The sequence below is a fragment of the Schistocerca cancellata genome, chromosome 8 (assembly GCF_023864275.1).
Source record: "Schistocerca cancellata isolate TAMUIC-IGC-003103 chromosome 8, iqSchCanc2.1, whole genome shotgun sequence".
In the NCBI taxonomy this organism is placed as follows: Eukaryota; Metazoa; Arthropoda; class Insecta; order Orthoptera; family Acrididae; genus Schistocerca; species Schistocerca cancellata.
This window is the reverse complement of record NC_064633.1, coordinates 587,970,781-587,983,784: the sequence shown is the minus strand read 5'-3', so window position 1 is coordinate 587,983,784 and position 13,004 is coordinate 587,970,781. Positions and strand designations below refer to the sequence as shown.

The window sequence follows — 13,004 nt, the reverse complement described above, 5'->3', positions numbered from 1 at the left end:
TTTTATTAGCATCATCAACCCTTTGTTTTATGTTTTAAGCTCCACAATTTTCCGCCATTTTACCTTTAACTCACCGATTTTAAAGCCAATTTTTATTATTTATTATCTTCATCTTTTAAAACAAATTCTGTTGGCTGAAGAGCGGCGTACTAAGCTGCTGCCAGCCCAAAATCAATAAAGAAAAACTCAATAAAGAAAAAAAAAGAAACACGAGCAGCGTGAAATAAGCGCGCGAACTTCGTCGCTATGCTCCATGCATCGCCTTAATCATGTATTGTGGAAGAACGGTTTGCACTGCAAACCCTGCACGATTGGAGGCTGCGCGCCTTGAACTGAGCACAAGTTAAGAATGGAAATCAGCATAACATCCCTCGCGTGTTTCCAGGCAATACTGCCTCTTATTGAAGATGGAAAAAGAAATATGCGGGGGAGAAGTGGTGGGGAGGGGGCTGAGGGGGAGGGTTTCTAGCTAATAGGCGTTATTAGCTAATATGTGGTGTAACTTAGGGGTAATTGCCTCATGAAGTCTGCAAACATCTGACCTCCACATTGCAAGTGAACAGGAATACAATGTACACTCCTGGAAATGGAAAAAAGAACACATTGACACTGGTGTGTCAGACCCACCATACTTGCTCCGGACACTGCGAGAGGGCTGTACAAGCAATGATCACACGCACGGCACAGCGGACACACCAGGAACCGCGGTGTTGACCGTCGAATGGCGCTAGCTGCGCAGCATTTGTGCACCGCCGCCGTCAGTGTCAGCCAGTTTGCCGTGGCATACGGAGCTCCATCGCAGTCTTTAACACTGGTAGCATGCCGCGACTGCGTGGACGTGAACCGTATGTGCAGTTGACGGACTTTGAGCGAGGGCGTATAGTGGGCATGCGGGAGGCCGGGTGGACGTACCGCCGAATTGCTCAACACGTGGGGCGTGAGGTTTCCACAGTACATCGATGTTGTCGGCAGTGGTCGGCGGAAGGTGCACGTGCCCGTCGACCTGGGACCGGACCGCAGCGACGCACGGATGCACGCCAAGACCGTAGGATCCTACGCAGTGCCGTAGGGGACCGCACCGCCACTTCCCAGCAAATTAGGGACGCTGTTGCTCCTGGGGTATCGGCGAGGACCATTCGCAACCGTCTCCATGAAGCTGGGCTACGGTCCCGCACACCGTTAGGCCGTCTTCCGCTCACGCCCCAACATCGTGCAGCCCGCCTCCAGTGGTGTCGCGACAGGCGTGAATGGAGGGACGAATGGAGACGTGTCGTCTTCAGCGATGAGAGTCGCTTCTGCCTTGGTGCCAATGATGGTCGTATGCGTGTTTGGCGCCGTGCAGGTGAGCGCCACAATCAGGACTACATACGACCGAGGCACACAGGGCCAACAGCCGGCATCATGGTGTGGGGAGCGATCTCCTACACTGGCCGTACACTACTGGTGATCGTTGAGGGGACACTGAATAGTGCACGGTACATCCAAACCGTCATCGAACCCATCGTTCCACCATTCCTAGACCGGCAAGGGAACTTGCTGTTCCAACAGGACAATGCACGTCCGCATGTATCCCGTGCCACCCAACGTGCTCTAGAAGGTGTAAGTCAACTACCCTGGCCAGCAAGATCTCCGGATCTGTCCCCCATTGAGCATGTTTGGGACTGGATGAAGCGTCGTCTCACGCGGTCTGCACGTCCAGCACGAACGCTGGTCCAACTGAGGCGCCAGGTGGAAATGGCATGGCAAGCCGTTCCACAGGACTACATCCAGCATCTCTACGATCGTATCCATGGGAGAATAGCAGCCCGCATTGCTGCGAAAGGTGGATATACACTGTACTAGTGCCGACATTGTGCATGCTCTGTTGCCTGTGTCTATGTGCCTGTGGTTCTGTCAGTGTGATCATGTGATGTATCTGACCCCAGGAATGTGTCAATAAAGTTTCCCCTTCCTGGGACAATGAATTCACGGTGTTCTTATTTCAATTTCCAGGAGTGTAGTTTCCACATAAATCGACTTGAAAACCTACGTTGAAAGTTGTTAAGCATCAAATATGGGAAATGTTATCCGCAAGAAATATTTAATGGCAGGAAAGCAATTAACTGAGAGTGTGCTGGCGTAAGCTGTCACCAGCACTCCGCTCGGCAAAGTGGCTGCGAGAAGATCGATAGTAGGCACCGGAGCAAGCGAGCGTATCAGGAGAGAGGCCAAAGACAAACTCGCAAGTAACGAGCTGCCAACGCCTTCTTAGCCACCAGTGTTTAGACCGCCGCCACGGGATGGAGGTCCCAGCTGCCCAGTAATTCAGTGAGTCAGCGAGTCGAGTCATCAGTCGCAGCCCAGTGGGAGTCACAGTCCCAGTTATCTCAGCCTCTAGCTCAGAGTCAGTCAGCACCTAGCGACCGGAGTAGTGAACATAGTGGGAGTTATACTTCACCAGCAGTGAGGGTAACGTGGACGATTACGAAAGAGCTTGTACCACAACAACCGGCTGAAGATAAGTAACTTCTTGTTCTGGTTAATAAAGAACCCTGTTGATAACTGTGTGCAGTTGTGTTATAGGAAGAGAATACTGGCCACAAACAGAAAATAACGCAAACTATAGGAAAACGTCAAGTCTAGGGGTTTAAAAACAGGTTTTGCTATTTGTATAGTGCTAGTTTTTTCGTGTTTATGGGCGATGATAGGCATTATTTGTCCGATCCTTATGCCAATTAACGCTTTCAAGAGGAAAACTGTAAAATCATTATTTAACAAGCATCACAATTACCTCCTCTTGCAATTATTTTTTCGGAAATGATTTGTCAAATAAAAAAACAACATTAATGGCACTCAATTCGTATGCAGTTTCTCGTTGTTGTTATCCATCTGGCATAACAGTTTTACAGAATCACTTAAATAATTTGCCCACTAATTTCAAGCAATGAACTAAAACAGAATTCACTGTGTAAAGCTTTTCACAGAAAGATGTTAATGCAAAAAGTATATGTCTACGTTAAATTCCTTTAGCAGCTGAATACCTTACATATTATTGACTTCCCACAGTAATCACAAATATTCTGTTTTTGTGTCGTTTTACATATAAATTAGCATTAGCAGTATTTGTGTTTGTTGCTCTTTCTTTGGTACGTTTATTGACATGTTACAGTGATTTATTCAACGTTACATTCGATGTGTTAAGTGACCCAAAGACAGTTAATAATATTGCGCAATAATATTGTGCAGTATTATTGACGAACTCGTTATGCTGCCAGTAATATTGTGGAATAATATTGTTGCTCGAAATGTTGGACGATAAGGAGGCTGCTGTTGTGATGGTTACTCTCTTGGTTCCAAGCAGAAAAAAGATGAATGGAAAAGTGCTTCAAAGTGTAAAAGATCACTCAAGAAAACTTGATGAGGAAATTGAGCTTGAAGGGAAAAAAAAGAAGTTCTACGAGCTCTGCAGCGACGACTTCGCAACTGCATTATTTAACATGTATTAGGAATTCTATATACTTAGGAGATTTTCTTCTTTTGTCTGTCGCCCATTGCTTACGACACAAAATTTGTAAATTCTCAAAGTTAAGGTAACTTGCCAGTGAACGGCTGGAAAACCAGTAAGAATTTTCATAAGGTTTATGAGAGTCTAACTACATAATGTGAACTCTGCATATAAAGAAATTTTAGGACAATCAAAGTGTTTTGAGGATAAAGATTGTGGTATAAGAATAAACAGAATAGCTTTGATATAAACTGTATTATATAAATATTTATGTCCATCAGTAATTTAAAATTTTTCTTGCCAGTCTATGTTTGAATTCTATAGACTTATTAACTTCTTTTCTTAGATGCTTAAAAGTTTGTGCACACATTTATAACATTGTCATCTAAAAAGTAGACTACAATGAAATGGTTTCAATCAATAGTTTTTGTACTACACATACATAAATTAGACAATCAAAATTAAGGTAATTTTTTATAATTAATAAGGGTATATTTTTCCTCCCGGTGATAGTAAGCTGGTGTCTGTAGTACACTTTTCTCCAAATGGTAGCATGAAACGCCACAAAAATTTCAGACCTCTAGCTTTTTTTGCGTAAAATAAACGTTAGAAAATAGGATCCTTGGGAAATTTAGTTTAAAGTTACATTTCATCTGTTACTCACCTCTGTTGTTATTAAAACCCTCCAGTTGCAGAATATTCTTGGTTTGTGTGTTCCTCACCTTCTCTCTTCCTTTTCTTGCTCCTATCTGTTATTCTTGCCTCTTTAGTTGCATCAAGAACCCATTTTTCGCCTTCGGCCACTCTCAAGGAATCAATTGCCATCAGCGCTTGTCTCATATTGAAACCAGGAGTTAGTCCCAACAACTCTAAAACATCACATCTGCTAACTGTCCCATCATTAAAATAAATAACTGCTTCTAATACACCTAATCTCATGGTATTGAAACCAACAAACACAGTTTTAGGTAGGCATTCCCATATCGCATGGTTGGAACATTCATGAACACTTTGTGTCTTTCCATGTAAGCACTGTGACAATAGTTTAGTTAACTTAGGTCCCTGTATATGGCTTTAATTGCTTCTTGAACCTCAAATGGCAGGGAGTGATGGTCTGCATAACTCTTACCATTTGCTGTTGCTTTTTTGTATACACACCGTGTGTCTACACCACTGTCGTAGAGAGCATGCTGTGGATGGTCATCCCTAGAAGCTCTACGGAAAAATGTAGCCCATACTGCTTTCTTCATGGCCTCAATACTGTCTCGATTCCTTCTTATGGCTAAACCAGACTAGAGCTGCAGTTTGTCCACCTCTTCCTTAGTAAGACGACCCCGACCACTAATTGGTTTACCATTACTGAGCTTTTCCATCTACATATCTTTTATCAGCTTGCGTAAACGTGTGCCCATCCTCTTTTGGACATGACCAAAAGTGTATAAACTACTAACTTTTAAATTTTTACAGTTCTTCCATAAGGCATATTTTCCAGCACATTTGCAAACCCTTTGGAGGCATTTGACATCCGACTGCAGCGGAAATACGGTCGTTGCCGCATACCGACATATATTTAAATTCGTTTTTAAAGATGTTCCCGATGTCCGAATCGATTCATTTAACCACCACTTTGTTCACAAAACTGTAAATATTGATTTAAGATGGAAAAAAATTGAATTTTTGAAGCAGATTCACTAGCAACTTACCTTAAGTGTCGTCATTTATCTTTCTGTAATAAAAATTAATTAATACGATTTGTCTGAACTGCTGTCTAGCGATCGGAGAAAGCAGGTTTTCTAGGCACCCCATATCCGACGAGTAGGAAGGACACAACAATTTAGGTAAATGATAGGACTCTACAGTGAAATGTGGGACATGAAGGTCTAAAATGTACAACGTAAGGTATGACACAAGGATATGATAGATCAAATGCTGGAAGCTGTATAAAATTTGATATTTAAATTGTTTTATTATTTACAACAGAAGAACATTATGTTATGTACATGTAGATATCATTAATTGTCTTAGTATTTTAATATTATCTCATGGAGGAACCAATTTTATTCAATATTTGAGCACGAAATGTATTCAAATTTTGAACAGTTAACGTTCTGTAACTGTATTTAGACAACATAATGTCATTCACAGAGCCGTTGCTTGATCTGTTTTTTTTTTTTTTTTTTCACCCTTACTTGACCGAGATGAATGAAAACACATGTCCGACATTTTCAAAAACGCAATAGAATAGCGAAGAAGCACTCTGTTATTTTCAATAATTCTGAATATATGCTGCTGCTGAGATATCTAACGCATTTATAATTAAAATTTAAATTTAGAAAGGTTGGCAGATTCTTTTACAAAAATTCGTTTATGTAATTGTTAGCGACAGAAAGTATCATCAATCATAAAACGCATTTCACTTTAAAAAATATCATAATTTACACACTTTTGGGTTTAAATTAATCTATTCAAATATTTTATGTCTAAAATTGATATATCCCATACATTTACCATACACTGATATGGCATATTTATAACTTATGTAGAACCAGTAGGACAACAGTCACGTAGGAGTGACTCCCAAATATCGCAGGTAGTGTAGCAAGGTAAAGCAGCGGCCGTTGCTAGTGGATAAATAAGCAAATGCCTCCGTTGCTGCAAGGCTGGGCAAGTGAATAGCGTGGAGAAGAATAGAACGAGCTGCGCATAAGAGACAGTTTTTTAAGGCACACGACTCCGCCGTTTGAACTTCACCGGAAATCAGACAAATAAGACCTCCAATCTAAGCTTACCGCTGCTGCTCACTCGGATGAAAAGTCCATTTGCGTGGGTCTCATCAGAACGTAAGACGTTGAAATTTCTCCTTAAATTCCTTCCGAATAGCGGGCACAAAGCTAAAATCAAGAGTATTGTAAGTAGGCTGTTTAGGTTTTTATGTTGGTAACGCCACATAGCGCTCTATATGAAAATCACTGACTGTGCTGCGTGAAGTCTGTGGCTGGTTGGCATTGTTGGAATATAAGCTATTGTAGTGTTGGGCAGTTGGATGTGAACAGCGCGTAGCGTTGCTCAGTTGGAGGTGAGCTGCCAGCAGTGATGGATGTGGGAAGAGAGATGGCAGAGTTTTGAGAGCGGACGATCTGGACTTGGATCCGTCAGAAAAACGAAATTTGTAAGACTGGATGTCATGAACTGATATATTTATTATGACTTTTGAACGCTACTAAGGTAAATACATTGTTTGCTCTATTGTATTCAGATTTTGAACAGTTAACGTTCTGTAATTGTATTTAGACAACATAATGCAATTCACAGAGCCTTTGCTTAATCTGTTTTTTTTCCCCTTACTTGACGGAGATTAATGAAAACACACGTCCAACATTTTCAATAACGCAATGGAATAACGAAGAAGTACTCTGTCATTTTCAGTATTTCTTTCATTTGCTAACTATGCCTATCAGTAGTTAGTGTCTTCAGTAGTTAGAATCTTTTATTTAGCTGGCAGTATTGGCGCTCGCTGTATTGCAGTAGTTCGAGTAACGAAGATTTTTGTGAGGTAAGTGATTCATGAAAGGTATAGGTCATTGTTAGTCAGCTCCATTCTTTTGTATGGATTATTGAAAGTCAGATTGCGTTGCGCTAAAAATATTGTGTGTTAGTTCAGTGTTGACCAGAATAAGTAAAGAGAGAAATGTCTGAGTACGTTCAGTTCTGCTCATCTGTTTGAAAATCAAATAACGTAAGAGGTTTACCAGCACAGTAATTCATAAATTTTCCAAAGGGGACGTTTCGGTATGCCCCACGATTTTCCAAATGTCTGTAACGTTAGATTTGGGACAAGGAAGGGGAAACGTAGGAGCGTTTCTCACGGGTGCATCCTTAAACGCAGCCCGTGTGAAACATATTCGCATATGGCGAAACAGATAAATATTTGACGTGGACACATATTTTGCAATGACACATCCATTACAACCAGCCCCTTGCATCAAAATCTTGAAGCGTGATTAATGCTTTCGTTCGATACATTTCGCTCGAAGAAAATGACGGACTTGAATCCGGCTCATCAGAGGGCGTAAATTTCTCGTGTTCGTCTGCGCACAATACGTTCAGCAACAGCAGTATGTGCATCACCTCCGACGGGGCGACCCTGTCGATCTCTTGTCTGAATGCTGTCTCCGTAAACGCGTCTGTGCTACAACCCATTTTCTTCAGCCAGGCTACGAAACTCTCGTAATATAATGCTGTTAGTTCATCGACACTGTTTCTAACCAGATCGTGTCGTATGCTGGTGTACAGGAAAAATATGAGGTCTCTGACAGGCGACGAGTAGGTGAGCGTCTGGAAGTCGAAGAACTTCACACTCGTCGGATTGCCACTGACGTCGTTCAGGAACATCATGTTGTTGACCCACAGATCGTTATGCGACAGCGAAGCGTACGGTTCGACAACTTCCGCCCAGAGCTTCTCCAGAGAGATATCACACATCCGATCGTTGGTAGCCCTAAGTCTGTCGTAATACGGTGCGACCTCCGGAAAAGATTTAAAATGTTCCATGAAGCTGTTGGAAAACTGCCGGTGCCCTTCGGCTCCCATACCAGCGAAAGTACACTTGCCGTCAATAAGGCTGCTGAACACTTGCGGTTTGAGGAGTCTGAGAGCGACTGCCGACGCTTGGAACTGCGCGACCTTCCGGACGAGCAGCCTCGCGTGCGACAAGTCCAGCCCCTTCTTCTGGTCTCCCATCTGGTAGCCGCTGCGCGTCAGGTTCTGCAGCAGCAGCACGGCGTTGTCGTCCGCCCCCGTCGACTCGTCGCCGGCGATGTTCACCCGCGACCCGTAGTACCGCGGCATAGGGTCGCATATCTCCTCTTCCGGAACGCCCCTCTCACGCTGCAGTTTAATCAGTTCGACGTTTATGGAGCGGTACGCGTGTATTTCTTTCACGAATGTCTTCGCCGAATCGAAAGCTGCTTTTTGCGCTTCTGTTCTAGGCATGAATTTGCCAACCAGGTACAGCGTTTGACCATCTCGCAAAGCTAGCTCAATACTCAGTAAGCTGCTGCCGAAATTCTGACCGGGCTTCGTCATATTCTTTATAGATATACTTTCCACTGAGCCCTTGTTTAGCCCAAGGAGATCTTCAAATTTCGAAGATGTCACAGGCTCAGTCCACGGTATATTCTCCATGGCAAACCTGAAACAACAGCAAAAAAAAAAAATATTACAAAGTCATTCATTATGAGCTGTGTTGTGATTACTACAAACACTAATTAAAACGAAAAATTTTCTTGTGTCCTACACGTTTTATTACACCCACTAGGGGTTTCCGTGACTAAACCATCATCATCATCTTCATCAAGTGAAAGACATCTATTACGTAACTGCTTCAGTGATAAGCGTCCACGAAAACTTGCAGTAGTGTGTAAAAAACGCAGATTAGTCAGCCTACCTTCCACCTGATGATGTTTTGGCCGCCGTTCAGCATAGTGCATGAAACAATACAACTGTAGTTGATGACAGAACCATAAGCACACAAGTCACTAAAATTACACTACAGCCTCTGTTTTCAGTAATTTACTATACTGGAATGTTCCGTAATCTTACAGGATATACTCTGCTCAAAACAACACTACTGGCCATTAAAATTGCTACACCACGAATATGACGTGCTACAGATGCGAAATTTAACCGACACGAAGATGATGCTGTGATATGCAAATGATTAGCCTTTCAGAGAATTCGCACAAGGTTGGTGCCGCCGGCGACACCTACAACGTGCTGACGTGAGGAAAGTTTCCAACCGATTTCTCATACACAAACAGCAGTTGACCGGCGTTGCCTGGTGAAACGTTGTTGTGATGCCTCGTGTAAGGAGAAGAAATGTGTACCATCACGTTTCTGACTTTCATAAAGGTCGGATTGTAGCCTATCGCGATTGCGGTTTATCGTATCCCGACATTACTGCTCGCGTTGGTCGAGATCCATATTCCAGAATATGGAATCAGTGAGTTCAGGAGGGTAATACGGAACGCCGTGCTGGATCCCAACGGCCTCGTATCACTAGCAGTCGAGATGACAGGCATCTTATCCGCATGGCTGTAACTGATCGTGTAGCCACGTCTCGATCCCTGAGTCAACAGATGGGGACGTTTGCAAGACAACGACCATCTGCACGAACAGTTCGACGACATTTGCAGCAGCATGGACTATCGGCTCGGAGACCGTGGCTGCAGTTACCCTTGAAGCTGCATCATAGACAGGGGCGCCTGCGATGGTGTACTCAACGACGAACCTGGGTGCACGAATGGCAAAACGTCATTTTTTCGGATGAATCCAGGTTCTGTTTACAGCATCATGATGGTCGCATCCGTGTTTGGCGATATAGCGGTGAACGCACATTGGAAGCGTGTATTCGCCATCGCCATACTGGCGTATCACCCGTCGTTATGGTATGGGGTGCCATTGGTTACACGTCTCGGCACTTTGAACAGTGGACGTTACATTTCAAATGTGTTACGACGCGTGGCTCTACCCTTCATTCGATCCCTGCGGAACCCTACATTACAGTAGGATAATGCACGACACCACGTTGCAGATCCTGTATCGGCCTTTCTGGATACAGAAATGTTCGACTGCTGCCCTGGCCAGCACATTCTCCAGATCTCTCACCAATTGAAAACGTCTGGTCAATGGTGGCCGAGCAACGGGCTCGTCACAATACGCCAGTCACTACCCTTGATGAACTGTGGTATCCTGTTGAAGCTGCATGGGCAGCTGTACCTGTACACTCCATCCAAGCTCTCTTTGACTCAATGCCCAGGCGTATCAAGGCCGTTATTACGGCCAGAGGTGGTTGTTCTGGGTACTGATTTCTCAGGATCTATGCACCCAAAATGTGTGAAAATGTAATCACATGTCAGTTCTAGTATAATATATTTGTTCAATGAATACCCGTTCATCATCTGCATTTCTTGGTGTAGCAATTTTAATGGCCAGTAGTGTAGAAAAAATGGTTTAACGTATTTCCAAAAAAATGTTTACACTTAGGCCGTTTTACTTATGTGGAGAATGGTGGGTAGTGGAGAGTGTTGCACGTTGAGGATAGTGCATGTGGAAGACAGTATACTTAGAAACACATCTTATTTCCTGGTCGAGAATAGGAAGTGGCGATGTCTGTCGGTCCACGTTTGTCTGGGTTCACTATATGGTTCCAGAAGCAGAAACTCCGTGCTTCCGTTCTGGATACATTCACACGCTGCCTCTTAACGTGCGGTATTGGGTGTGGTTCGAAGGGTGGTAATAGTTTTATCATTTTTCAGCCTACTTTCGCAACTACTTCTGCCGCGTGAAATGAACACGCTGCACAGAAGAACAATGCAACCAATGGAAACGAATTGTGATTGTTACTGGCTGCAAGCGTCGTATGCAACCTACGACTGCTGATATTTTTAAAAATATCGGGAATCCGTTATATTGGTATTTAAAGAATATTATTATTGTCTCTCGATATGTCAAAAGAAGTATCGATATATCGACGGAAAAAATTTCGACGAACTGGCCTATGAAAATATTAGCTGCACATTGTAAATATACCGCCGGTTTTAGAGCTGAATATTTAAGTACTGGTTATTATTAGATAACAAGACAGCAGCCTGCCTATCGTCTTAGAGCAACAATTGAAAGTAAAACGATACGCCGGCCTCTGTGGCCGAGCGGTTCTAGGCGCTTCAGTCCGGAACCGCGCTACTGCTACGGTCGCAGGTTCGAATCCTGCCTCGGGCATGGATGTGTGTGATGTCCTTAGGTTAGTTAGATTTAAGTAGTTCTAAGTCTAGGAGACTGATGTAGCAATGGTAACGGCTTGTAAGTGGCGCAATAAAAGGTGTCCGATGGTCCGTTGTTCTGTTTCATCATTTTTCGGATTTGTCCAAAACACTTCATGTCGACTTCCATGTGTTTTAGTTTCTGCCAACGCCAGCGACCTAGCAGCTGTAGCGTCGAAACTACGTGGTGAAATTAAAAGTTTCAGTATCTTTTGGTAGCAGCGTCGAGCACCCATTTACGTCAGCATTTCCCCTCACACGTCTCCGCCCACTGCAAAGACCGTTAGATTTTCGTTAATCACTTTCGGCAACTGTTTTTGAAGAATGCCGATGTGAAGAAATAGCACACTAACTGCTTAAAAATTAGTTTTTTAACGCAGCTGGTGTGCTATTTCTTCACATCAGAAATCTTGTTATTCCATTCACACCACCAACCGTCAGTGCAAAGGGATTTTTTTCTTTTTTGCCACTTATACTTGCTTCACACACTCAAAGAGAGAGACTGGACGCAATGCAAGCTCAAAAAGTAGTAAGACTCTTTCACACAGGAAAGTAAAATTACGTTCTATTGCAGATTCAAACGAACAGTTTCAAATATTTACCATAAATCGCGAAAAAATATAACATAAAATAAAAAATTGTCATTTTAATAACGATATATAGGAGATTGAAATATCGCCGATAATAATCGATATCTATTAGAAACAAATATCGATATACCGATATTTTATCAACAGCCCTACATACAACCTCTCCGCGGTTACACACTGCACCTGAAGTAGCAGAGCGATACAACAGTGAACATCACAGAAATCGTGACCAAGTTCGTTCGCTGATTGGTTATTACTATGACAAGTTTCCAGTGAACATCCAGCTCTCAATAACTTCGTTATTCTGCTGCAGGTATAGTCACTGACTCTAGGATCACACGAAGGAATGGGCACTGCAAACAACCATATGCAGTTCCAGACATTTTGTGCTGTTTTTGTTTTGAGAGAAATGAGCTGCGGCGTTTGTAAACAGTGTGTATTCTTGATTGGCGACAGATTAGCTGGCTTTGATGCTACAATGCATGTAGGTAATTTTGGTGTATTTACTGTTCTGCGTATGCTGCCTCAGTGTTGTGAATTTATCGTTCCAGTTGGCAATTGGTTGCGACAGGGAGAGATAAGGTGCGTGTGACAAGCCGGAGTGGTGCCTTCGGACTTTGCAGATGCAGAACCAGGAAGGTAGTTCTGCTATTCACTAGATCTATGCAGCCCTTTTAAACTACAGTTTCCTGATACAGGCAGTTCACATATTGGTTAGGGTTGGGACCGTCGTTATTTCCTCTCATAACATACCATTGTGTTTCATTTTGTTTGACACGAAAATGGTAAACAAGTGAAATTCACGTAAAATAGGAGAGGGAAGAGAGAACAGGTTATAAGAGGGAGATCTGCAGCGTTCTGTGTTCTATTTACAGTTTTTATCTGAGAATTACAACCGGCCGCAGAGGCCGAGCGGTTCTAGGCGCTTCACTTCGGAACCGCGCGACTGCTACGGTCGCAGGTTCGAATCCTGCCTTGGGCATGGATGTGTGTGATGTCGTTAGGTTAGTTAGGTTTACGTAGTTCTAAGTTCTAGGGGACTGATGATCTCAGATGCTAAGTCCTATAGTGCTCAGAGCCATTTAACCATTTGAGAATTACAGCTTTGAC

At 43.2% G+C, this 13,004-nt stretch overlaps 1 protein-coding gene across 1 annotated transcript in view; it reads right to left on the bottom strand.

The window, feature by feature from the left end:
* Positions 1–7,440: 7,440 nt before the first annotated feature.
* Positions 7,441–13,004, bottom strand: part of LOC126095137 (uncharacterized) — a 72,853-nt gene continuing 67,289 nt past the window's right edge. The window contains exon 2 of the mRNA XM_049909856.1: positions 7,441–8,675. Within this exon, the coding sequence (XP_049765813.1) occupies positions 7,448–8,668 (1,221 nt within the window). The 5' untranslated portion in view covers positions 8,669–8,675 and the 3' untranslated portion in view covers positions 7,441–7,447. The remainder of the gene's footprint in view (positions 8,676–13,004) is intronic.